The sequence below is a fragment of the Macaca fascicularis genome, chromosome 14 (assembly GCF_037993035.2).
Source record: "Macaca fascicularis isolate 582-1 chromosome 14, T2T-MFA8v1.1".
Taxonomy (NCBI): Eukaryota; Metazoa; Chordata; class Mammalia; order Primates; family Cercopithecidae; genus Macaca; species Macaca fascicularis.
This window is the reverse complement of record NC_088388.1, coordinates 121,730,052-121,757,651: the sequence shown is the minus strand read 5'-3', so window position 1 is coordinate 121,757,651 and position 27,600 is coordinate 121,730,052. Positions and strand designations below refer to the sequence as shown.

General features: G+C 40.9%; 1 protein-coding gene and 1 pseudogene across 10 annotated transcripts in view; both read right to left on the bottom strand.

Moving 5' to 3' along the window:
- Positions 1 to 12,605: 12,605 nt before the first annotated feature.
- On the bottom strand, positions 12,606 to 13,674 carry LOC141408532 (ATP synthase F(0) complex subunit B1, mitochondrial pseudogene; annotated as a pseudogene).
- A 469-nt stretch (positions 13,675 to 14,143) lies between these two features.
- The window catches only part of JHY (junctional cadherin complex regulator), a 70,505-nt gene continuing 57,048 nt past the window's right edge, over positions 14,144 to 27,600 (bottom strand). For 4 of the 10 annotated variants that reach the window (XM_015435842.4, XM_005579968.5, XM_065529125.2 and 1 more), the window contains 4 exons: positions 27,118 to 27,412; positions 17,304 to 17,384; positions 16,389 to 16,517; positions 14,144 to 14,611 (listed from right to left, as the gene is read on the bottom strand). In XM_015435842.4, the coding sequence (XP_015291328.3) occupies positions 14,414 to 14,611; positions 16,389 to 16,517; positions 17,304 to 17,384; positions 27,118 to 27,412 (703 nt within the window). In that variant the 3' untranslated portion in view covers positions 14,144 to 14,413. The remainder of the gene's footprint in view (positions 14,612 to 16,388; positions 16,518 to 17,303; positions 17,385 to 27,117; positions 27,413 to 27,600) is intronic. The other 6 variants (XM_074015481.1, XM_065529127.2, XM_074015480.1 and 3 more) reach the window with 3 other exon arrangements.

Below are 27,600 nucleotides of genomic sequence, written 5' to 3'. Positions count from 1 at the left end.
GTACACTGATAACCTTTCCTCCATGATTTCATTGATAACAATTCCACAAGCCTTCTCCTATTACCTTTTTTTTTTTTTTTTTTTTTTACAAAGTCTTGCTCTGTCGCCCAGGCTGGAGTGCAGTGGCACGATCTCAGCTCACTGCAAGCTCTGCCTCCCGGGTTCACACCATTCTCCTGCCTCAGCCTGCAGAGTAGCTGGGACTACAGGCGCCCACCACTACACCCAGCTTTTTTTTTTTTTTTTGTATTTTTAGTAGAGATAGTGTTTCACTGTGTTAGCCAGAATGGTCTCGATCTCCTGACCTCGTGATCTGCCCGCCTCGGCCTCCCAAAGTGCTGGGATTACAGGCTAGAGCCACGGCGCCCGGCCTTTACTCTCTTTATAGTATTGAGTAACTACATCAGATTTAGCATGGTGAATGGCTTGACTTAGAGGCTTACATTCTATTTTTTTTTCCCTGACAGAGTCTTACTCTGCCACCCAGACTGGAGTGCAGTGGTACAATCTCAACTCGCTGCAACCTCTGCCTCCTGGGTTCTGGCAATTCTCCTGCCTCGGCCTCCCAAGTAGCTGGGATTACAGGTGTGTGCCACCATGCTCAGCCTATGTTATTTTTTAGAGACAAAGTCTTACTCTGTCAGCCAGGCTCACTGCAACCTCTGCTTCCCAGGGTCAAGTGATTCTCATGCCTCAGCCTCCAGGATAGCTGGCATCACAGGCACACAACACTATGCCTGGCTAATTTTTGTGTGTGTGTGTATATATATATATATATATATATATATGGTAGAGACTGGGTTTCACTATGTTGGCCAGGTTGGTCTCAAACTCCTGACCTCAGGTGATCCACCCATCTCAGCCTCCCAAAGTGTTGGGAATAGAGGTGTGAGCCACCCTGCCTGGCCCTAATTTTTGTATTTTTGATAGAGAAGGGGTTTCAACATGTTGGCCAGGCTGGTCTCTAACTCTTAGCCTCATGTGATCTGTCTGCCTCCGCCTCCCAAAGTGCTGGGATTACAGGCGTGAGCCACTGTGCCAGGCCAATGCTTAAATTCTAATTTTACTTTTATCAATGATAACATTATTTCTCTAACTTGTTATCTGAAAAATGAGGTAAGTGCCCTATAAATCAGTTTAGAATGGTGAGGGGATAAGAACTATGAAAGTACCTACTGTGAGATCTTGGATGAAAAGAGCTAGAGGAAGATAATGAATTACAATATAGAACTGAACATATCAGCGATAAATGTGATATGTTGCAAACGTCATAGGACTACAACTGTTACAACATGGTTAACTAAAAGGTATTAGTCTGGGACCTAATCACATCATTACAAAGGAGTCATGTCTCTTTCAAAGAAATTTTATCTTTTAAAATAACTTCATCTTATTTTCTCTTTGTCTGTCATTGTTCTACCTCTTGGGCTAAGAGAGGATGTGTAAGCCCTGAATGAAATAGGATTCAGAGCCTTTATTAAGGATGTTTCCGTTAGAAGTGTCCTTTTCCCCACCATTACTTATCCAACACTCATCCAGCCCCGGGGGTTCTGTTATCCTATTTGGTGACAGACATAAGGCTATGTGGGGAGGGGAGTTAGAATTCAAATTCGTGGGAACCCTCTTAAGTGATAAAGACTTGCCTATGATTCCAGTATGGAATCTATCAGGAAAAGGCACGATTTCTTCTGAAGTTTTTGCAGAACTTTTTAGCTTAAAAAAAGACATGATGAGCCTGGCACGGTGGCTCACACCTGTAATGCCAGCCCTTTGGGAGGCCGAGGTGGGCGGATCACGAGGTCAGGAGATCAAGACCATCCTGGCTAACACAGTGAAACTCCATCTCTACTAAAAATACAAAAAAATTAGCCAGGAGTGGTGGCGGGTGCTTGTGGTCCCAGCTACTTGGGAGGCTGAGGCAGGAGAATGGTGTGAACCCAGGAGGCGGAGCTTGCAGTGAGCCGAGATAGTGCCACTGCACTCCAGCCTGGGCGACAAAGCGAGACTCCTCAAAAAAAAAAAAAAAAAAAAAAAAAGACATGATGAGCTGGGCGCAGTGGCACATGCCTGTAATTCTAGCACTTTGGGAGGCTGAGGTGGGTGGATCACTTGAGGTCAGGAGTTCAAGACCAGTCTGGCCAACATGGTGAAACCCCGTCTCTACTAAAAACACAAAAAGTAGCCGGGAGTGGTGGCGCACACCTGTAATTCCAACTACTTGGGAGGCTGAGGAGGGAGAATCGCTTGAACCTGGGAAGTGGAGGTTGCAGTGAGCCAATATCTTACCACTGCACTCCAGCCTGAGCAACAGAGCAAGACTGTCTCAAAAAAAAAAAAAGAAAAAAAGAAAAAGAAAAAGAAAAGAAAAGACAAACAAAAAAAACCGCCCATGATAGATATCTCTTTATGACAAGAACAAGTTGTTTAAAAATATTGACAAATATAAACTTTGGGAATTAGCTGAACATTTCTTTCTTTCTTTTTTTTTTTTTCCAGAACAGAGTCTTGCTCTGTTGCCCAGGCTGGAGTGCAGTGGCGCCATCTCGGCTCACTGTAACCTCCACTCCCCGGGTTCATGCCATTCTCCTGCCTCAGCCTCCCAAGTAGCTGGGACTACAGGCACATGCCACCATGCCTGGCTAATTTTTTGTATTTTTAGCAAAGACGGGGTTTCACCGTGTTACCCAGGATGGTCTCGATCCCCTGATCTCGTGATCCACCTGCCTTGGCCTCCCAAAGCGCTGGGATTATAGGTGTGAGCCACCACGCCCGCCCTTAGCTGAACATTTCTAACATCTTTTGTCACCCTAGTTTCCATGGCTGTAGATGATGCAGCTATTAAATGTGGTTGCCAAATTCTAGCTGGAAATTAAAGAATGGTAAAATAGTTTTTATTTTTCCACAGTGCTTAACTTGGGATTGGAAATAGGCTGTGGAAAACAATGGGTATAGGATAGAAGCGTGGCTCTTTATCCTAAGTTTCAAATGAGAATAATTTACATGCTATGAGCAAAAAACGAATACTGTATGCTTGCTCTGCTCTTTTTCCATCTATTTTTTTCTCCTTCCCATCCTAAGTTCTTCATTTTAAATTTTAAATATTAGGCTTTTATCACCATGCACATTGTTTAGAGTCAAATACTTCCATGAGTTTTATTAGTTTTTTGTTGTTGTTGTTGTTGTTGTTGTTTTTGAGACGGAATCTCGCTCAGTCGCCCTGGCGCGATCTCGGCTCACTGCAAGCTCCGCCTCCCGGGTTCACGCCATTCTCCTGCCTCAGCCTCCAGAGTAGCTGGGACTACAGGCGCCCGCCACCGCGCCCGGCTAATGTTTTTGTATTTTTAGTAGTGACGGGGTTTCACCGTGTTAGCCAGGATGGTCTCGATCTCCTAACCTCGTGATCCGCCCGCCTCGGCCTCCCAAAGAGCTGGGATTACAGGCGTGAGCTACCGCGCCCGGCCCGAGGATTATTTTTAAATAGAGCAGTCCCGTGCCCCCTTTCTTGTTTTCTTCACTACAGAGGCAATCACTTTCAATTTTTAGCTGATAATTTTGGTATTTATCGCCACGTTTCTAAATTGTCACTGAATTGCTGTTTTTGTTGTTGTTGTTGTTGTTGTTTTGAAATTTATATTTTGGAAATTATCTAGTACTTCACACTATAAAAAGTAAAACTTTCATTTTGTTGCTATTCCCTATTTCTATTTCTCCCCTATTCCCAACACATATGTGTGCACCCTTTCTGTCCTTCTAGCATAATTTTGGTTAGACCATTTTAAAAATTATTATTTATTTATTTATTTATTTTGAGACAGAGTCTTGCTCTGTCACGCAGGCTGCGGTGCAGTGGCACGATCTTGACTCACTGCCACCTCTGCCTTCCGGGTTCAGGTGATTATCTTGCCTCAGCCTCCAGAGAAGCTGGGATTACAGGCATGCACCACCACACCCGGCTAATTTTTGTATTTTTAGTAGAGACGGGGTTTCACCATGTTTGCCAGGCTGGTCTTGAACTTCCAACCTCAAGTGATCCGCCCGCCTTCGCCTCCCAAAGTGCTGGGATTACAGGAGTGAAGCACCGCGCCCAGCCTAGACCATTGTTACGATGTGTATATGCAATTCTCAGCTAAGCCAGGAAATCAATGACTTTTCTGTGAGACTTTTTGTTTTCCTTGCAATTAATACTTATTTTATTATTCTTAATTTTAATGTACTTATGACTAATTTATTCCCAAACTCTTTGCCATTTGTCTGTATCACACTCTCAAGATATTCACAAATTCCTAACATTCCATTTTCCTAAACAAACCTCTCCCAGAGCCTTCTGATCTGCTCCATTCTGGATTCTATGTAAATGGCTCTCCCTTCCCAATCATCCTGGGGGTTCCTTCCCAATCATCCTGGGGGTTCCTTTAATTTCACCGTATTTTACTCTGTTTTTTTTTTTTTTTTTTTTTTTTTTTTTTTTTTGAGGCGGAGTCTCGCTCTGTCGCCTAGGCTGGAGTGCAGTGGCCGGATCTCAGCTCACTGCAAGCTCCGCCTCCCGGGTTCACACCATTCTCCTGCCTCAGCCTCCCGAGCAGCTGGGACTACAGGTGCCCGCCACCACGCCTGGCTGATTTTTTTGTATTTTCAGTAGAGACGGGGTTTCACCGTGTTAGCCAGGATGGTCTCCATCTCCTGACCTCGTGATCCACCCGCCACGGCCTCCCAAAATGCTGGGATTACAGGCATGAGCCACTGCGCCGGGCCCACTGTATTTTACTCTTGTTTCCCATATCTTTTTGTTTCTTGGTTTACTCTCTCATTTTGGTGAAGCACAGTCTACTGTAGTTTCTGGACAATTGGTACGTGAGAGGTAAATGTTTGGAGATCATCCTTATCTAAAAATCTCTTTATCCTAATTTCATGCTTTATTAGTAATGCGGCTAAGTATAGCATTCTAAGTTGGAAATCATTTTTGAATACTTTTGAATTCATCACTCCACTGACTTTTAGCTTCCAATTGCTATTGTGAAGTATAAAATGACTTCGATTCTTGATTTTTTATGTGTGTCCTGTTTTATTTATTCATTTATTTTCCTTTTTGGAAGCTTGTAGGATACTTTCTTTGTAGCTAGTGTACTGAAATTTTACAATTATATGCCTTGCTTTAGGTTTATTGTCATCCATTGTTTCAGATATTCAATAAATTCTTTAAGTCTGAAAATGCATTTTTTTTTCAGTTATGGGGAGTACTCTTGAATTCTTTAATGATTTCTATATATCTCCTGTTATTTGGATTTTTACCCCCTGGGTTTATTCTCTAAATTCCTAATCTCTTATCTCCTATTTTCTATCTCTTTGCCTTTTTTCTCTGACTTTTGGAAAAATTCCTCAATGTTGTCTTCTAACCTTATTTTTGTGTTTGTAATTTTTTGACTGTAATTGTAATTCCCAAGATCTCTTTTTAATTTTCTTGTCCACCTCCTTTTAAAAATAGTCCTGTGTCATATCCTCAGATGTTTGGAAATTCTTGGTTGTCTGCTCATATTTAAGTGAGAGGCTAGAAGGCTGACAGGAAACTATGAGTACATGGATGGGACTTGTTGATTGTGAGGTTTAACTGTAGGATAACAAAGTTGGGGTCTTTAGTTGGCGAACCTCTGAAGTCAGGATTTTTAAGTCTTTTCTTTTAGGCTGGTCAGATTCTCCAGAGAAGAACTTTCCAAATTCCTGCTTGTAGAATAAAGTCCCAATGTTCTGGGAGCCAAATGGAAGAAGACCAGAGGTTTCTGTGTTTACAGTACATATGGTCACTATTGACTCTTTTTTCAGTACTTACTGTGTATCCTCAATAGAACCAGTTGTCCCTGACTCCAAAGATACTAGGGCAGTGTATTTTACTGGGTCAGTGGAGGAGCTGTGCGTGGCTGCGTGGGAACTGAGGAAAGGATTCACAGGTGTAACTGCTCTTAAACTGACTTTCATGCAGTCACCCTTCCTTAGCTCCCCCGGCCCCACATCTCCATTCATTCCTACTTTGAGAGGTAACTGACACCATTAATTCCTGAGCATTTTGGGTATTCTAGAGTGTAAGTCAGGTTGATTCTTGGTTTTCCTATTGCTAGCTTAGAATTTAGTATTTTTGAGAAATCTGATATTCTATGAAAATGTAAAAATAATTTAGTGTTTTCTGGGTCTGCTAAGTTTTTAAAACAACTCATTCATATGCTTTCCAGTTTTCAAAATGTTATTACTATTGTTCCTCCTCCTGTTCTCCTTGTTTTTATATATTTATGCAATTTAAAAACTTTACTATTATTTTAGTAGGACTTGTCAAGGGACTGAAATAGATGTGCGTGTGTGTGAGAGAGAGAACGTAGGGGTGTGTGTGTGTTTAGTATACCATATTTTGAATTTTCTGTTATTTTATTTTGGCATTTATAGTGAGTAATGGAGGTGTTGATCTTTTATCTTAACATTTCTTTTATGTAACTGAATTGTTGAGGTACAGGAGAATTGCATTATCACTGGAACAGATTAGAAGGCTGATTTCCTTGCCAAAACACAGAATAGCCTGTCTACTTCATATTAAGTGATGTAGTACCAACGGCTTGCATCTGCCTGGTTGAGAAAATTGGAAGTTAGAGTTAGTTCTTAAGAATCTTTGTCTGTGAAAGATTCTGAATAGCTCTACCAGATAGTCTTATAAATTTCAAGGTGAGGGAATTTATATTATTTCATTTTCCTTTGTCTCAGATTAATTTAAAACCTAGGTCCCTAGCTGCCTGAGGAGAGGGGAGAAACAGAAAGGATGAACCGAGAAAGCAAGACAAAGATACAGATACACAAATAGACACATACAGACACACACATATACAAGTCTCTAAAGAGAATGACGCACACAGGACAGGAAGAATTGGGAGGTGATCAATTAAGACATTAAGTGTTTTGTGACACATGGATGCATCTGCATTTTGCCCTGGGAACAAGGGCCATCAGCTCATTTTCAGAGGGCTGCTGGCTTCTGCAGCTCACTCCTCAGATCAAAGCAAAACTGTCTGCTTGCATTTTCCAATCAGAATAGGGATGCTAATTTATACTCCTTAATGTGTGATGGTAAGAGACTCCTTCAATTAACTGAATTCTATAGCCAGCAAAATAAAAGGTATACAAAGAGGCGCAGGCTGGAAGAGCTGAAATTCTCATTAAATCAAAAGGTCCAGTATTCATTACCTCATGCATCTGAGGCTAAACACTAAATATTGGGATCATCAAAGGAGGTTTAATGGGTTAAATTGAGAATATAATCTAATTAAAATATTAGGCATGGCTAAATAGTTCTTTGATATTCATCTAAAGGTTTCATTAAAAATAGATGCTTGAGATTTGTATCATAGGAGATTGTCAATTTTAAGCAGAAACCACAGATTTAGGAACCTCATCAGCACTACTTCAAAGTGTCACCATTGTGTGGAAGCAGGGGAAATGGGAAAAGGCATCACTGCCAGGTGACAGGGTGGAGATATGATATGAGGCGGGGCCAACCAGGCTTCATGATCATGATTTTGACAGTTGTCTGGATGGTAAAAAAAAATAAAGTGTAAGATTAATTTGGGAGATGATTTTGCCACAGAGGAAAGAGTAAAACATAGAGATCTGAACTGGTTTTATTCAGTGTGTTCTTGGCTTCCTTCCTCTGTTTAGACAGCTTCCCAAAGAATGGCTGATCATATTTTCTGGGTTTTAAATTTTGGGCAGTTATTTCCCCTACTATGAAAGTTGAACCATTGGGATACTTAGCACTAAAACCTCTCTTGCAAAAGCATGAGACCTTAGTGACAGAGGGTGCCCTGAGTAGCCTGTTTAGCAGCCCCAGTATCAGTGCTGGTCTCTACTAGCTGCCAGTTCAGCAAAGGGTATTTACAAAATCTTATCAGATATTTCCAAGTCTCCACTAAATACATTTGCCTGGAATGCTCACATCATTGTAAACCTCTCAACCTGTTAGAGCTATTTAATAGCGGAAGACCATTTATTCAGCTTATTGAAAATTAATTACTTACATTACCCAGGTTTGCAAGGGGGAAATGAAAAGGCAATGGAGAGGCAGCAAGGGAGATAAATCCAGTTCACCAAATTCTTTTTTCCTTTCTTCATATTTTCCAGAGCCCCTATATTGAGAGGTGGAAAGAGCTGAAAATACTATTCATTTTGTATCTTATTGTATCTTGCAACATGTTGTCTAACATTTTGGAAGAGTGTCAACTTTCCAGTTATTTTACTGAGCCAAAAGTGAATAACCAAACATGAAAAGTGGGAGTGTTTCACACTAGGGAGTAATTTAGAGAGTTTGATGAATGAATGAATGAATGAATGAATGAATGAATGAAGTCTTCCATCCGAAGCCTTCTGCTTTCTATTAGCCAGATGTTTGCTTAGGAAATTGGGATATTTTATGTTTCTTTCGTCTGTCTCTTTGTGAGACAGATGTGTGGTTTTGCTTAATGAAGTTACAGGGTGTGTAGAAACAAACACTGCACTTAGTCCGGAGGCAGTAGGGTGAGGGGACAGTGCTGAGCATCAGATTTTCAGCTTCCGGGACCCTGCTTCAATGTATTTCAAAAAGTGGAATAAGCATCTAAATATAACTTTTTATTAGAACATACGTCCTTGCTTTTATTTTGCCTTTATAGTATGGGAATAATATTATTTTGGCAATATCTTATCATCACTGACGTAGGGAGAACAAGCACAATGGATAAACAAAATCCACAGTCATTCAAAAATTTCACTTCATGCTACACTTTTAAATCCTTCCCTGACTGGGAAAACAACTAAAGAGGCAAATGGAGCATTTCTGTATCTTTGTGTCTCCTTGTTTTTACCCATTAGGAATAGAAATTGTGGAAACACAGTTAGCATTAGGGAGGAGAATTCCTATAGTTGTCCTATGAATACTTCACTGTTAGAATGAAATGTATATTATTCAAGTCTGATTCTTACTCTAACAGGAAAAGGTAATCTTTTTTTTTTTTTGAGACGGAGTCTCGCTTTGTTGCCCAGGCTGGAGTGCAGTGGCGCCATCTCGGCTCACTGCAAGCTCCACCTCCAGGGTTCACACCATTCTCCTGCCTCAGCCTCCCAAGTAGCTGGGACTACAGGCGCCGCCACCACACCTGGCTAGTTTTTTTGTACTTTTAGTAGAGACGAGGTTTCACTGTGTTAGCCAGAATGGTCTCAATCTCCTGACCTCGTGATCCACCCGCCTCAGTTTCCCAAAGTGCTGGGATTACAGGAGTGAGCCACTGCGCCCAACTAGGAAAAGGTAATATTAAAAAAGGCATATTTAGGAAAGCAACACTGATTTTTACTTAGGAACTTCACATTTTTCAAATGCTACTTCTAATATAATGGTAACAGATAAATTTTGAAGCACATCTTGGGATAGAATTAGCGAAACTTGTCTTGATATCTGCAGACTATCGCCCACATCCAATTCATTTTCTGCTATTTTTCAATAAGTAATTAAAGAAGAATCCCCCTTGAGTTATCTAGTCTGCTATTGCGGGCCATTTGCTATCAACACAAAGTTCTCAATTAGCTCCAGTGTTGTTATAATTACCGGACGTGTTTTCAAACAACTCCCAGTTAATAACTGTTGGGATGAAGAGTCATTTTCTCACTATAGACTAGACTGTGCACGTTCACGCTTGCTGTGATGTTTTGACAATGATTCATTAACCAATAATAAGGCCCCAATTGGAACCATTAGGCATCAGTGCCTCTGCTAGGCTTACCTTTTATTTTGTTCCTCAACATTGTCTTTTCTTGACTTGGTTTCTGGATAACTCCCAAGAGACTCCTTACTATACAAAACAATATCAGGAAGACAGCTGTCATTAAATTCAGCTACTTGTAAAAAAAAAAGCTCCCTTTAAGAGGATGCTCTTGTTGGAAACTCAAGATGGAAAAACACAATTAAAAGGAGGCTTTAATAAGAGAGAATACATGGTTTAAATGTCCTTTATTTGTACCAGTTTATAGACATTAGGCAGATTGGGTACTGTGTCTTTCAATGACATGTATATAACATCTAGTCAAATACAGGGGCGCCATCATTACATCACTTAAGTTTGAAGTTTTTTGTTTTCTAATTTGATTATTTTTTGTTTTTGAATATTTGAAACAGAAATGCTACAAAATTGATCACTGATCCAATTTGGGCCTATAAAAGATCACTATTGTTGTCATTAGTACAATTTACTTTAAAACAGGAGCAAAAAACGTGTTTGTCATTCCCTGTTTTTGCAAAATGTCTCCCCTTAGTATTATGGTAGTTCAGTGACATTCTGCTATATTTCACTATTGTGAGATGACGTGGAGCCAAATGAAGGGCCACTTTGATCCATTCTTTGATTTCAACCCCAAACTTTCAGCAAATATGTTTTATTTCCTAGCCAAAGTTATTTTAGATGCCACATGGCACTATATAAAGAATTTTATTGTCCTTGAGTCTTATGTACTGGATAGTAAAGAGTTGCCTGGGAGGTAAGAATCCTGTTGAATGTTGTTTGACGGGAACTGAATCACTTAAGCTGCTTCAGCTAAGTTTAGGTTCTTGACAGTAGGTGTGAAAGTGAAGGATTTAACAATGATTAAGCTAACAGAAAAACAGTTTGGGAAGTTTTTGAAATGTTCTGGAAAAAAAAAGAAAATAAATAGTGTCTCTTTTATTGGTCATTTTCTAAGTTTGAGTTGCTTTATATGTGTATTCTAATTTTATCAATGTAGTAAAGAGTTGGCAGATTGTACATGCTAAAAAAGTATTAGGTACATAGTAATGCATATTTCTAAAAACTGAACTTGGTGGAAATTCAGGTCCAAAATAGAAATTCATAGCAACTATATGTTGCTTGTCCACACAGAGAAACAAGGACAACCTCCTTCCATCGACAAATAAACAGTACTGTTCCTGGTGTTGAAGGATGGGAGGTTCAGACCTGGCTACCCTCCCATTACTCTCAGTAGGACTGATGGACTTCTGAGTCATGTAGCCTTTCTCTTCACCTCCATTTCCTCTTCTGAAAAACTGGCAGTTGAATGTGATAAACTCTTTCCAAGCTCTAAATTCTTTTAAGATATTCTAATACAAATGGAATATTTAAAAATTTTTACCCTGTCCCTTTAAATACGAATGTCTCTATATGCATTCTTTTTCTCTTCCAGATGAAGTTAGAATTTAAGGCCATTTCGGAAACAATTAATGAAGGTTATTCATTCTACCTCATATTTCTAGAAATGTCTTCCTGCACCCAGAAAGGGCCTCTTCTCTTACAAATACATTTTAGGAGCATTTTGGCCTGTGATTTTCCTGAGTCTAATGCCTCATATATTACATTTTCCAAATCTCACTGAAACATGATTCACCAGTTTTCTGTTTATCTTCAGATACTTGTTACTTTGCAGACTCTCAATTCTAACTGCTTACAGTTTTAAGAGAAGGTTTCGTATGGGCACCTTTTACGCTACATTCCAGTACATGTAAAATATATACAACATAGGAGTAAATTTCCAAAGCAGTCCTTACAATACACGTATAGATAAACAGATTTGCCCCAAATTGATGTTCAAAATATCCACTTCTGAATATGCCTATCTAAAAATGTAATGTCCATCTAATATAAGGAAGAAAGTAAAAAAATTAAACCCTCCAGTAATTATTTTAAGACTGGGAATTCTTGCAATATTAAAAAAGGTTAAAAAACTAAAAAATATTTATTGACATTTGTATTCAGTAGTAAACTATGGAATGCTTTTGTCTTATCTATTTGTGTGTGTGTGTGAAAACACACATTTGACAATATTTTAAGATATCTGTGATGGTAAGATGGCCAGCAAATTTATGTACTTGGAGTAAGGAGCTTTGATAAAGTGTGTCTCTCAGAGGTGCCTGCATCAGGTGTTTCTGGACTTGTTGGAGGGTTTCTAACTAACGTCTTGATGCTCTCCTAGAACAACATTAGGATTTGTTCCATCTGAGCAGGCACAACCAGATGTACCTTCATTTTTTTCAACTTTATTTCTTTACTTATTTGTGTTTCATTCAATTGTCACTTTATTGCAAGATGGTAAAATTAATTACAAATTTAAACTATAACCTGGTAATCTTTAGTCAGGCACCAAGATTTAATAAAGGCAAACCGCTTATTCAAAAGCGATCATAGGGCCAGGCGTAGTAGCTAACGCCTGTAATCCCAGCACTTTGGAAGGCCAAGGTGGGTGGATCACCTGAGATCAGGAGCTCGAGACCAGCCTGATCAACATGGCGAAACCCTGTCTCTACCAAAAGTATAAAAATTAGCCAGACGTGGTAGTGCACGCCTGCAATCCCAGCTATTCAGGAGGCTGAGACAGGAGAATCGCTTGAATCCAGGAGGCAGAGTTTGCACTGAGCCGAGATTGTGCCACTGCACTCCAGCCTGGGCGACAGAGCGGGAGTCCGTCTAAAAACAACAACAACAACAACAACAAAAAACAATAAAAAAAGTGATCATGGAACAACTCAAATGCCCAGTAAGAAGGATGGGAAACATCTGACTGGCCAACAGATTGAGTTCTCTCAGTATAGTGAACAAATGTTTCATTTTTAGGAGATAGAAACTATCTACTTCAGTAGAGGGCAATAGAGAAAGATTTCGCCACATAGACTAGTTTCCATTAGTCAGTCAACTGTTTCTGGCTGTCTCAATTGGGATAGATACATTTACATAACTGGCTGTGCATGAACCTTCTTTGCCAACAGCTTTAGGTCCCAAATGCACTTGGCAATTGTCTCCTTTTCCTGCTGTGCAGAGATGCTCTGCACCACGTGCTTCTCCACCCAATTTATCACGCGCTCTTGTTCCTTTCAACGCATCATGTTCTGCACAGATATATGATAGTCCAGGTGATTCTTTACTTCCTTATACACTCTATGCAGTCATTCCCAGTAAGTAACCTTCAAAGCCATAGCAATGTTATTCCTCTGCACATCAAAAAGGTAATGGCGCTTCTGAACCAGTGAGCACTGTGACTTCTCCAAATCAATTGCATCCTGGATTTGTTTGATGGAAGCCTGCTTCACCTCTTCTAGTTTGGGCAGTGTCTTGCTCATTGAGTTTATAAGCAGATTCTCCAATAGAGGCACCATATTTTTAAATTACAGAAAGTAACCCTACTATTGATATAGTAGAGAAGGTCTCTGTGGTAATCATGTATATTTCTTTGGATAAAGCATACAAGATAAGCCCATTTTAGGGCACATAGTGTCCTGTTACACTGCTTTTAGGATAAAGAAATTGGAAGAATTCCTCAGGGATCAGCCCCAAATGAACTTTTCCTCTATAGGAAAAGGAAGGAAGAGGGGGTAGAGGGGCAAGGAGTCGCTGCCCTGTGTGAAAGGTCCTTGTCGCCTGCAATACTCCTGGACCTAGGAAAACTGCATTCTACAGAGAGGGGGCCACTGTGGCAGTGGCAGAAAGTGCCACCCAGGACAGCATGGTCGGCGAAGACACAGGCAGCCAGCTGTCTTCACATCCCTGAGACCCCGACCAGAGAATGTGTCAGGGCAGGAACCTTTTGTTGCTGTTGTTGAGACAGAGTCTTGATCTGTTGCCCAGGCTGGAGTGGAGTGGCACAATCTCGGCTCACTGTGACCTCCGCCTCCTGGGTTCAAGCGATTCTCGTGCCTCAGCCTTCTGAGTACCTGGGACTATAGACATGCACCAACACGCCTAGCTAATTTTTGTATTTTTAGTAGAGATGGGGTTTCACCATGTTGCCCAGGCTGGTCTCAAACTCCTGGCCTCAAGCAATTCACCTGCCTCAGCTTCTCAAAGTCCTGGGATTACAGGCGTGAGCCACTGGGCCCGGCCTCAACTTTATATATATATATATATATGCCCTTTGCCAAACTTGGAGATTTTAGTAACATTTTGAAATGTTATCACAAAATTTACGGATGACTGAGTTCATTTTAGGAGAAACTGAAGTGTTTACACTTGTTTTTCTTACTAGGAAGGTAAGAGAGAAACACAGCTACATTTATTTCTGGGTAACTTTAAGGTTTCCATTACGCTAAGGAATGGGGTAGAGATTAAGAAATCAAAAGATCAATATAAAACCAAAAGCTTTATTCTCTAGTTATTATTCAGCTCCAATTCTAACTGATTTGAAAATAAATAATTAAAAAAATTTTCTTCCTAGAAAGTAAAATATGGCACCATAATCCAATTGGGCCTCATATTTTAAATCCTGCAGAAAGCAAGCATGGACTGCAGATAGATGATAATAATAAGCCATTACTCTCAACGCAGAGAAGGTGGGTGGCATTTCTTTTCTCCGCGTCCATTCCTGGACCAATTTTGGTCTCCTTCCTATCAAATGTTGTCTATACGATGTGAAGGATTTTGAAAGCAGCCACAGCCTGTTTTTCCCTTTCGTGTCTGTTCTGTAGTATTTCCAGCAGTGAGATTTCAGGTAAACTTTCTTCTTTCCCAGCATAGGTTGGGTTTTTTTGTTCCTTTGATGCTTGATGAGTCAGATTTGATGGTTTGGGTTTGGGGATGGTCTTAGCGTATTCCAAAGCCTAAACGCATAAAGATGAAATTTTATTTGAAATGCCAAGTGAGCCTGGATTCCTTAAATAAAATCTAGGAAATGTTTGTTCATAATATAAATGGAGAAAAATCACTATAACTTACTAAGACATTGGTGGAAATGGAGATCAAATAATGCAATATAACACACAGTTTAAACAAAATATATTAGCCCCAAAACAATATATTGTGGAAAAAAAGGAGTTGAAGAATAATACATACAGTTGTGTTCTTTGGATGCTTTTGTCATAAAACTGAGTTTCCTTCAAGTGTTCCTTCTTATGTGTTTGGTCTACTTAGTTTCTGGAAGTCTTAGTAAAACCAAACTTCTATTAAGGAGATATTAATAGACCTTTCTATCCAAAGAAGACTTGTTACAGCTTGAGACCAAAGACATCACTGTAGTTTACATACACTTGAGCTCCCATCATTATACCAGATATTCTTGTTCCTAGGATCTAGAAAGTATTTGAGGTTGAATTTTTTTCCTTTCTATAGCAATCTAGATGCTGAAAAACACAGTCTTTTTCTCAGTGATGTCAGTTATGAAAGGCATTACAATAAAAATGAGATCACTAAATAGGATTTCTAAACCTGCCTTTATAACAGTTTTGCATTTTAGTAAGAGATTGTTGATAGCTGAAATACAAATGGATTGTATGCTTTCAGTCCTGCAAGAGGGGGAAAAAACCTCTAAAATGTAGAAAGGAAAAGTCTAGACTTCTCAGTGCATGTAGGTGAAGGTTACAGATATTTCTAATTATAGGTTTGTTGCCTTGAAACACTTCATGAAAAAATAAGGGATTAGAGAAAAAAGAAAAAGTAGCACCATAGAAACTCAATCAAGTGGATTGAGGTCTTCAAGGTCTGAGGAAGAAAGGCAATAAATAGAAAATATGATGGTCTGTGAAAGAGAACATGAAGTACAAATTCCTGCAGGCACCAAAGGATCTCTTGTTCCTCGTGCAAAGGGTCCCGTGTCCTTACAGGGACTGGAGAGATCAATTGAGGCAGAGACTTGTACTGCAAAGCTCTGTGTACATATTTCATTCACATCATGACTGATGGTTGATGCCATCTGAGAGGGAGAACATTCTGTATTCCATGAAATCATTTTTCTTCAATAGAGGAACTTATATACTACAATCCTTACGGAAAGTGTAGGGGAATGAAGTTGAGAGAAACAATGATTATGTGTCTTTTCTTTGACATATAAGCAGCAAGAAGACAACAACTGCCTTAAAGTTTATTTAATGATACAAAATAAAATTGATGATGAAGCTTGCTCATTTAAGAAATCACATGATTATTTAATTTTTATGTGTGACAAATTTAAAATACTGTTCTTGGAAGAAAAGACGTGGAGACAATCACTTCAGGAAAAATAAAGGTTAACTTTACAGCATCGTGTGTGTGCGTGTGTGTGTGTGCGTGTGTGTGTGTGTGTGTGTGTGACTATTGCATTGCTATTTGTGAATGATGGGTAGCTACAGGAATGGAAGTAGTTAAACCATCTCCTGTGTTCCAAAAAACATGGGCAGGTTTTTCTTAAGTTACAAGAAAACAGGTTGGGTGTGTTGGCTCTGCCTGTAATCCCAGCACTTTGGGCTTAGTTGGGAGGATAGCTTGAGCCCAGGAGTTTATGACCATCCTGGGCAAGACAGCAAGACCCTGTTGCTAATCAAAAAAAAAAAAAAAAAGAGCGGTAATAAAAGTTTCCTTTTAATTCTGATTGAAAATATAAATGCCTTGTTGAGAATTTCTTACCTTCTGCCGAGGGATAGCAGATTTATTTTGAGCTTTTTCTGTTTGTGGTTTTGATAGAACGGATAGTGTCTTCATGTTGTACTCCTTGACTTGTTTTGCATATTCCTTTTGGTGTATTAATTTTTGCGTCTGTTCAGAGAAACAAAGTTATGATGAATCCAGGTGCTGCTACTCCTCTCTGCTCTCTATTTAAAGCGATGCCCTGGTTTTGGTATACTGGGCATATCTTATCAGCTGTAGAGGAGAAATGGGATCACCTAGAGTAAGGTGGTAGCAGTGAAACGGTTAAGTTAATTGTTTCTCCTTGAAATAGTCTCTCTGTGAGGAGGCACCTCACTGCAATAGCACGCCCAGTATGCCCTTAACAGGGGCTAAATCACATTCAGAACCTTCTTTGTTGCATTTACCCAATTTATTTTCATTTTTGCTTCCAACTTTGAACTATACTCTCTTTTTATGCCTTGAGTGCAACTGCAGTTAAAACACATTAAATGAAGATCTCCTTTCACTAGAGGAAAGAGAATAAAGTGGATGCACTTTTCAGGGGTTGGGAAACTCTTCCTCTAAGTGTCTTCTCTGTAGCCACTCTTCACGATTATCAAGATAACTCTAGTGGGAAAGACCAACGACCATGTAACATACACATTTATTTTCATGTGCACGGGTCCCACTGTGCCATGCAGGCCTTCAAAACTAACCGAAAGACAGATACATATAACAACATGGGCTACATATTTTTATTTTAAGGCAAGAGGCATGTCCGGGTCTCTATACCAATGTTATTTCGGAAGGGTCTCTATTCAGAGTGAGACATTTGAATTAAGGCTTAATTCTGGGGGGGCATCTTCATAAAGTTTCCTAACAGACAGATGGGCTGAGTCAGGTCTGGAAACACTGTATGTGCATCTCACTCACTTTGTCTCTGATGGACTCAAAGTCAGGTCCGAGGCCTCCAAGCTTCACGTCTCTTTTCTGATAACCTTTCAGCTTGGTGTTCTAAAAATACAACCACAGAAACAGTTTGTTTTAAGGACTTGTGTGTCCCCCTACTCCTACCACTCCGAAAGGTGTCATAGCCACATCAAGTAAGAAGGAAAATAATGAAAGCCTGTGTGCACTGTCAGAGAATGGCTGCATTTCCAGACAATTCTTCCATTTTAGTGGTAGTTATTGGTAATAGTCTCTTTGGTAATTTGTAGCTGGTTAGCTAACATATTTTCACTTTTCCACTTCTGCAATAAAGAAACTTGAAATTCTGAAATTACAAATAAAAGTTTTCAAGCTAGTGATGTCCTGTTTTCTTATGAATGTTTTTTATTTTAATTTTTTTGGAGATACCTGATTTTGCTATGTTGCCCAGGCTGGTCTTGAACTCCTGGGCTTGAACTCCTGAGCTTAAGTGATCCTCCCACCTCAGCCTCTTGAGTCGCTGGGATTACAGATGTTAGCCACTTCACCTGGCCCTTGCTATTAACGTTTTTAACACAACATATATGTTATTACTTTGCCACTGCTCCTATTACCATTTTGTCCAGTCTTAGACAGTTTGCTGAGCCAAATAACTTCCCTGGAAGAAAGCATCGAAACGCATCAGATAAACACAGTGCTTCAAAAAGAGAATACCCTGTCCAGTGATGTCACAGCATTATCTGTTGGAGACACTCCAGAAGAGAAGAAGGTACCAACCTTTCAAGTTTTGCTATTGATTATTGGGGGAAAAAGAGAATTTTAAGGGAAAAACAATTATAATCCATTTATAATATTCAAAAGAAAAGTAAGCATTTGAGAGTCTTGGCAAGACTCACTAAGAAACTCATTTTGTTCAGTCAGTGTGATTTCAGATATGTTGAAGGGCACACAGAATTTAATATGACAACTCTTATTAGTATTGCCTATTTAAAAGGATGGACAGCAAGAAAGTGAGACAACTGACTGATTAGATCATGGCACCTGAGCACAATAATAGGCAGGAAAAAACCCTAATATTCTACTGCCTGTCTATCCCCTGATAGATTAAGATATCCCCCAAACCACTGCTTTCAAAATTAAAACTGAAGTTTAGGCTGGGCATGGTGACTCATGCCTGTAATACCAGCACTTTGGGAGGCTGAAGTGAGCAGATCACCTGAGGTTAGAAGTTCGAGACCAGCCTGGCCAGGGTGAAACCCTGTCCCTACTAAAAATACAAAAATTAGGCAGGTGTGGTGGCAGGCACCTGTAATCCCAGCTACTTGGGGGGCTGAGGCAGGAGAATCGCTTGAACCTGGGAGGCGGAGGTTGCAGTGAGCCGAGATCGCACCACTGCACTCCAGCCTGGGTTGACAGAGCGAGACTCTGTTTTAAGGAAAAAAAAAAACAAAAAACACAAAAAAAAACACAAAAAATCCCCTGAAGTTTAGACTCGCTACTTCCCCTTACAGGGAACTCACATCCTTTTGAAATTTCAGTTTGTTAATTAATTTGGCTTCCTTTTTGGGAAGGATGGGAAAGACAATATAAAAGAGGTGGTTGGATGACAGTAGTTTATTAAGGCACATGTAAGTTACTGCTTAAAATGGAGAAAAATCCACCACAATGAAGAAGCAGCTGTCGTGTACCTAACTGTGGATGTTAGTCCCTGTCTATACGTTAATGACAAAGCACAGAATTTTTATCAATTTTGAAATCTCCTGTTAATTATTCCATTTTAAAAATTTTATCTATTTATTTAGTTTGAGGCCAGGTTATGAGACTGTCTAATTTTTGTACTTTTGGTAGAGACGGGGTTTCACCACGTTGGCCAAGCTGGTTTCAAACTCCTGGCCTCAAGTGATCCAGCCACCTCGGCCTCCCAAAGTGCTGAGATTACAGGTCTGAGCCACCGCGACCAGCTGCGCTCCTGTTAATTATTAAGTCCTAAGACATACATCTAACTTGCCCTTTTCTAAGACAAAACTTAGCAGAGATAGTCCAGAGACTTAATATAGGACATTTTCTCATATTAGATATAATTATTGCATATAACTCTCCAATCTTAAAAATGAACTTGTATAAACACACTGTATCAACCATGTCCTGCTCACTGTGGTCTACTGAGTACCCAGAGTCATTCCAATTCACTTCTCCACTGCCACTTCCCACTGTCGATGTTCAAAAGACAAACATTCTCCAGCACTGACTCCTCAGCACTGAGCTCTTGCCCATTAAGTCTAAGCAAAAGTTCGTTGGGTACAGTGTATATTTTGGAAAGCTTTAAGGCTGTGGTAGCCCCTTCCCCTTCCTTTTTTCTTGGCTCAAATAAGGATGTGATTCCTGGAGCTGGAGCTGCAGCAGCAATTTTGTAGCCAGGGAAAAAAGAGAATCACAATACTGGTTCTGATGTTCTGAGCTGTGGAACCACCAGTGCTAGCAATCACCTACTTGTGGATTAATTTATATGTAAGAAGAATGAACTCATATTTCAGAAATCACTGTAAATGGTAATTGTGTTACTTGCCCACTGAAGGCAATATTCCTAACATCTCAGCACTTTCATGTTGCATTAATAATTTAAAAGGGCCAAAATGATGCGCTATATGGGCAACACTTCTACACTGCAAGGATTCCAAGTTCTGTAAATAGAATTTGCCCCATTAGAATGTTAAACATTTATAGTCAATACTCTAATTCTAATTCTAAAAAGTGAAACAATATTCTTAAGGAAGGCTTTGGACTAAAATCATAAAAAAATTAGTAACATTAAAGTATGCAGAAGACACATTGTTCATTGAAGGGTATTTCAAAGTCATACATCTCCTTTCAGAAAACAGAAGTCACCACTCAGCACAACCACGAGAGCTGCTGCCTGTCCATTATATCGCACAACCACGAGAGCTGCTGCCTGTCCATTATATCTGTCTGTTCATACTTTTATACAATTGTCCATTCACTATGAATTCTTATTTTTTTCATTTCATTTCTTTTTTCTTTCTTTTTTTTTTTGAGATGGAGTGTCACTCTGTCATCCAGGCTAGAGTACAATGGTGCGATCTTGGCTCACTGCAACCTCCACCTCCCGGTTTCCAGCGATTCTCCTGCCTCAGCCTCCCAAGTAGCTGGGATTACAGGCGCCCGCCACCATGTCTGGCTAATTTTTGTATTTTTAGTAGAGGCAGTGTTTCACCATGTTGGCCAGGCTGGTCTCGAACTCCTGACCTCAGGTGATCCACCAGCCTGGGCCTCCCAAAGTACTGGGATTACAGGGGTGTGCCACCACGTCCAGCCCAAATTCTTATTTTTTCTAAGTATTTTAGTACTACAGTACATTTTTCTGTCAGTATATATATTTTTTAATGTGAGTTTTATGCATAACATTCTATCATCTAGTTTTGTTGGACTGTTCATTCCTCTAAATGTTGAACATTTAAGCTGTCCTAGGTTAAGCATTGTTTTTCTGGGCTACTTTGATTATTTCTTTGAGATAAGTTAATAGCAGTAGAATTATTGAAATAAAATGAATATGTTTAAGGCCATCAATTAATTAGCAATGGAGCCATAAGATCGCTCTTTTCATCCAAACCTTGATTATACTGGGTATTATCACATTTTAAAACCTTTACCAATTTTCAGTGGGTGAATGAACTCAGACAACGTATATTTCACAAATGAAAATTTGTTCTTTCTCTTACATATGCCATCTGTATGGTTGTTTTGCAGTCACTGAATTACTATCTATTTGCCAAAGTAAACCAATAATTAAAAGGAAGGAAAAAACGCCTGCTCATGTCCAAGTCGTAAATCCAATTTGTCCAAAGGTGATGAGAAAGAAATGATCAGTGCTCACAAATCACATCCTAAGTCTGAAGCAGCTTAACTTCTAATCATTCCACTGACTTACAAAAGACACATTGTGAAGCATGAATAATTGCCCAGTGCTCTCCAGCCACAGTTCTCACTATCACCTACAATAAACATGTTGGCTATCACAGAAAAACAGAGCCAGGGTCTAGTACTACACCTCGATATGAAGGGCCAGAGTGTGGCCCAAAGGGTGATCTCCAAGTGCTGCTGATCCCTTTACAAGATGGATGAAGTGCTTATAGCAAAGGGACTTTTCTCAAGGGATGGTGATGGCTCCTAAAGGAGTTTGTTCTGGGTGACTGGCAATGAAAAATCTTGGATTTACTTAAGGTTGGCGCAAGTAATCTTGATTTGTTCTCAGAGGTGCAATTTTGTTTGATCTCTCTCCATCAAAAGTCTTTTTAGCAGCTTATAGAGATATAATTCACATACCACAAAATTTACCCACTTGAAGTTGTACAATACAATGGTTTTCAGTATATTCACCAAGTTGTGTAAACATCACCACATTCCAATGTTAGAACATTTTCATCACCCTGAAAAGAAATCCTGTCCCCATTAGCAGTCACTCCCTTTGCCCCCTCCACCTCCAGCCCTAGGCAACCACTAATCTACTTTCTGGCTCCTCAAAAGTCTTTTATAGTAAAAATAATCCCCCAGAATTCACTTTGATTTATCTCTCCATGGCTGTTACAAGACTAAAAGGTCATAGTAGCACAATATTAAAAAAAAAAAAAAAAAAAAAAAGGTAAATCAACAATGATAGTCTTGTTAGGTCTCCAAACACAAGGGGAACAAATTGGAAAATGCAGGCATGCTCTCAACCAATCCCTGATGAGATTTGCTGCTGGTCTTTGCATAAGACGTACACGAGCTGGCATCGACCGAGTCTGGCACCATCTGAGGATTGTTAAGGCCAGACCAGCCCCTCTGCACTGGTGTTCACCCTTGATCGCTTTAGTGGACGATGGCATAGGACTTTCCTGATGCAAGGTTTGTACCAGGAATTAACCACAGTTCTTCTCAAGACAGCAGAGTTTTTAGTTGCAAACTTGGGACACAGTGTGCCCTGATTGGCAATGACATTGACTGTTCCTGTCAGGACCTGTTTCAGCTCTGAAAGGTGGTTCCCTGCTGGGGGGCCACTGCAGAGCTATTCTCCAGAAAATTCCTCAGATGTGTAAGTGTGAGAAAGTTACTGAAAAACACGACAAAAAACAATGCCTCAAATACTGTGGAACAGCAAGTGAAGGAAATTTGCTCTGCAGTTGCTAAACTTAATCCAAATAAACCCCTTCTTAGAAGCAGTCAAGCAGCAATGCCCAAATTGTCTGTGACACCAACACATGAGTTAATTACTTCAGCTCAGCAGAGTTAGCTATCAGCAAACTCCTGAAGCAGTCATTTCGTGGTGGGTTGCGACAGATATTTTTATGCCGTTTGTCATCCGTTGATCCCTGACTGCCTGATGTCTAGATTTCATGGCATGGACAATGCCTGGCATTCAGAACTCAGTTACAACAGAACTGTCAGGAGAAGAGGAAAGGTGCTTGGGCCTATTATCTTTACAAATCCTCAAAGTTTTAATGTGATTCAGGGCAATTCCCTTGGAAACCAAAAGATTTGATGTGACCAGCAAATGGCCATGACCTGGATAATGATCCCCTCTGTCTGGTGCCTCGACTACCTGCTGTCCTATACAAATAGCTCATTTCTAAGTCATTTTAGCTTCTGGAATATCTTAAAGGACAAAGAGCACTTCTGTGAATTTGTCAGATGTAAGCTGAAGGTGCTGGATTGAGAAAATGGATATATAGATTGTAACATTCCTGATAGAAAGCAGGAAGGGGGATGTTCCCAGTTGGAAAGATGGCTGGGAAGGCAGCAACTGCAAATTTTCCTTCCTCTCCCCTGACCTCCCAAGCGCTTAGATTTCTGGTGACACACACTGTCGTCGGAGAACTTTCCTCTATTTTTCTCAGTGAAACATAAATTCAATCAACTAAAAGAAGGGGAAAGGGAAAGGAAACTAACATTTAGTTGATGTCTCTTCTTTGCTAGGGACTAAGCTATGGTTTTAATACATTATTTCACTTAATATCACACCAAATCTACAAAAAGAAAGAATAATTCTGCAGATGAAGAAAAGAGGGCTCAGGTGCATTAATAACTCGTCCAAGTCATAAGAGATATTGGGAACAGAGATGAGAACCTAGGAATGAATGGGTCCATGGCTTCCTCTAAATCTTGCCGAGTGAGAATTGAGTTCAAAAGCTTGCATTTTCAGCAACAACCCATCATTGGCAAGAACCCTAACCTAGAAGATTCCCTTGTGAGCTAGTGTGTTTGAGCTAAATTTAGGCCCTGGTAATCTATATGTGCTGCAGTGAACAGGCTGTCCTCACCTCGAAAATGTGTTCTGAATACATGTCCCTACAGAAATAATATGGATGATGTGCAGCTTCCTAGTCAAGTCTTCAAAACCTACTTTAGTCACAAAACTCTTGAAAACAGTACTAATAATACCTGACAGCCTAACTACCATGTAATGATGTTTCTGTGGAAAAAGAAGTTACCCGTGATTAAAAAAACACATTTGTGGCTGGGCGCAGTGGCTCACACCTATAATTCCAGCAATTTGGGAGGCCAAGGCAGGTGGATCATCTGAGGTCAGGAGTTCGAGACCAGCCTGGCCAACATGGTGAAACCCCATCTCTACTAAAAATACAAAAATCAGCCGGGTGTGGTGGCACGTGCCTGTAATCTCAGCTACTCAGGAGGCTGAAGCAGGAGAATCACTTGAACTCAGGAGGTAGAGGTGGCAGTGAGCTGAGATTGCTTCACTGCATTCCAGCCTGGGCGACGAAACGAGATTCTATATCAAAAAAAGAAAAGAAACAAGAAACACCTTTCTCCTTATTTACAGCAGAACCAGGGATTCTCCCAGCTCCAAGTCACTAGTTGTGGATTCCACAATGTGGGCATGGATAGGGTCCTGTCCCCAGTAGAGGGGAAGACATGAGCGGGTGAAGTTGGAATGAGGAGTTCAAAGAGCCCCCAGGAGCGGGTATGTGAGGGAGCTGGGGTAAGAACTCCAGGGTTGTGAGCTGAAGACCCGCGGTACACAGACGGGCTCAAGATGGGAGCTGCAGGATTGGGCTGGGGTCATATCTCAGCCCCAAGACATCCTCCTTTTCTTCTCGTTAGTACCTCTCGCTGCCTGTTCCAGGCCAGCTTCCCCTTCTCTTTGAGGCCACCCCTTATCTTTTTCTCTAAAGACTCCACTTGAGGATCCACAGACTTCCTAATCCCGTCACTTTCTGGGATGTCTTACATCTGTCCTGCACACCATAGCCAGAGCTGCCTTTCTAAAATACAAATCCAACCATGTTTAAAAGTCCTCCATGATCCCCCCTGGCCTACAGAATAAAGTACTTCTTTGAATGGAAAATGAGATCCTCTAAGACCTGGCCCCTATCCACCACTCCGCTCCCATCTTTCAACACTCCTTGCCTCCCAGGTTTAGTCACAAGAACCTGAAATGCTCTCATCCCCAGCATGCACCATGTTACAGCTTCAGCACCTCTGTTTGTGCTGGTACTCCCGCCTGAATTGCTCTTGCAGTCTGTTTTTTTTTTTTTTTTTTTTTTTTTTTTTTTTTTTGAGATGGAGTCTCGCTCTGTTACCCAGGCTGGAGTGCAGTGGCGCGATCTTGGCTCACTGCAAGCTCCACCTCCCGGGTTCAAGCAATTCTCCTGCCTCAGCCTCCCGAGTAGCTGGGACTACAGGCGCCTGCCACCACGCCCGGTTAATTTTTGTATTTTTAGTAGGGATGGGGTTTCACCATATTGGTAAGGCTGGTCTCGAACTCCTGACCTTGTGATCCACCTGCCTCAGCCTCCCAAAGTGCTGGGATTACAGGTGTGAGCCACTGCGCCCCGTCTGCTCTTGCAGTCTTCTTTGCCAATTCTTCACCACCCTCTAAGACTTAGTTCTGAATTATCTTCTGACGCTTTGCCTGACCCCCGGGTCAGGATATCAGTTTTCCTTTATGTTCCTCTGTGCTCCCCATGCGTGCCTACATTATTATTACCACTTTTATTATTAATTAATATCATTATTTGTTTTTTGCTTGCAACATTATACTGCAACATAATAAGCATTTACATGTCTGCCTTCCCAAGTTCCATGCAACTGGAAGCTTCTTCTGAGGAAGGGTCATGGCTCATCTTTACATCCCAGCACCTTACAAGTTCCTAGTAGAAATCATTATTATTATTATTATTGAGACAGAGTTTCACTCTTGTTACCCAGACTGGAGTGAAATGCTGCAATCTCGGCTCACTGCAACCTCCATCTCCCAGGTTCAAGTGATTCTCCTGCCTCAGCCTCCCCAGTAGCTGAGATTACAGGCGCCCACTACCATGCCTGGCTAATTTTTGTATTTTAGTAGAGATGGAGTTTCACCATGTTGTCCAAGCTGGTCTTGAACTCCTGACCTCAGGTGATCCACCCACCTCGGCCTCCCAAAGTGCTGGGATTACAGGCGTTAGCCACCGCGCCCAGACTAGAAATTATTTAATAACAAACTGAATTCAACTTAGAAATCATTTGCTTAATTCCTCTCAAGTTGTCTAGAGTGGAGGCCCTTCTGGACTGAGGCACTCATTTCCCCAGATGCTGGGAGTGCTGTCCGCTGATGGCTCACAGCTGAGTTCCTCCCTAAAAACTGCCTCAGTCACACGGAGCTGCTGTGCCCAAAGTCACCACCCTTCCCCAGGGGCAGTCACTATCCAATGGCAGGTCGGTATGGGAGAACAAAAGCCTGGGCCCCTTGCCTTTGAAGGGCCATCCCAACTTTAGAACCCTCAGAACCGTGGCCAAGGCTACTGCTGTGTCTGCATCACAGCCCATCTCTGCCCAGCCCTGCTTCCCTCACTCCCTTAAAGGGGAGGTTCCCAAGGTTGCTCCACTATAGACCTCCTGCATGCAAATCTCCATTTCAGTCTGTTCCCTGAAAACCCAACTCACCACAGGCTTATTGCTTTCAACCAGGCCTTTCCCTGTTGCCTGTAAAACATAATGCATTTTCTAGCTTTTTCCTTATTATTTGACACTGGAAGCAAGTGACCTTTCCTGAGGGCTTTTTATTGCCAGTGACAGAAGAGAAATACACAGGACATAAAGAGTCTCCTTCCTACACTCCTTCATTTCTTACTGAAAACATTCTACTTTGGGCCTCCAAGTTTACTTGTTAAATCATGTAGGCCCTAAGAGAAAAGATTTAAGTGCACCAAGATGCTAGTAATGGTGAATTGATTTGAGACAAAGAACTCAGTAAAGGTCAGCTAACGTTTGAGAGGAAAGTTCAATCACTGGCCAGCCCACGTATTTTACTGCAGAAGTTGGGGTAAGATTAGGGCCAAGATGAGTTCTCATGGTGGCGGATGGTGGGAAAAATGCAATGGCAACAAGCGCTTTCACTCACTCAACCCCACTTTCTCTGCTTTTTAAGATATGAGAATGAGCTGGGAAGAAATGATTTAATAACCTGAAGACTCAGGTTAGCATGGGGCTTGGGGTGGAGTATGGAAGCTTTTCTGAGGAAGGGATGTTTCAGCTGGGGATGAAAGGAGGAGTTTTGCCACTCTGCAAGTGGAGACCTCTCGCCAAGATGACTTGAACAGGAGGGAGAAATGGGCATCCCTGGCAGCAACAACTTCTAGAAAGAAGGGGAGGGAAACCCCAGGGAGTAGCAGGGGCAAGAGTAAGAAACTCCTTAGGACTCTGGGCCAGCCAGTGTGGCAGCAACTCAGTAATGACCATCCCTGTTCCAGGGCTATAATTAAATAAAGGTCCATCTGTATTCTCAAAATTGAAGGGTTACTTGGTAAAATGGTGCTTTTATTACCTTACTGCTGCTTCTTTTCTTATGCTTTTTTCCCTTTTCCAGTTGAAACAGATAGCCTTCAGAATTGCTACGGCTAATGTTCACTTGGTTTCTTTGGCTTCTCTCTGAACTGAGTTGGGATTCACTTTCTACCCTTGACAGTATAGGTGGAAGCGTGACGCTGGATAAGGCCCCTTCACTGGGCTGCACGTCGGTCAGCTGCACCAAGGCTTGCTGATGCTGCTCCATTATCTGGGTGAGCCATGAATCTGGAGAAGCTCTAACGGGCTGGCTGTCAGAAGAAGAATGGAATTTCCTTAATGAAAAAAAAAAGCACAAATCTATTAATAAAATCTGGATACATAAGACCTCTAGCATAAAAGTCTTTCTGAACCATTAACTTGACGAATTTATCACTCCCAAATCAAATTAATGGCATTTAGCTTAATCTTTTCATGACTACATTAATTTCTTACTTATCTTAAACTCCTCCTCTTTTTCCTT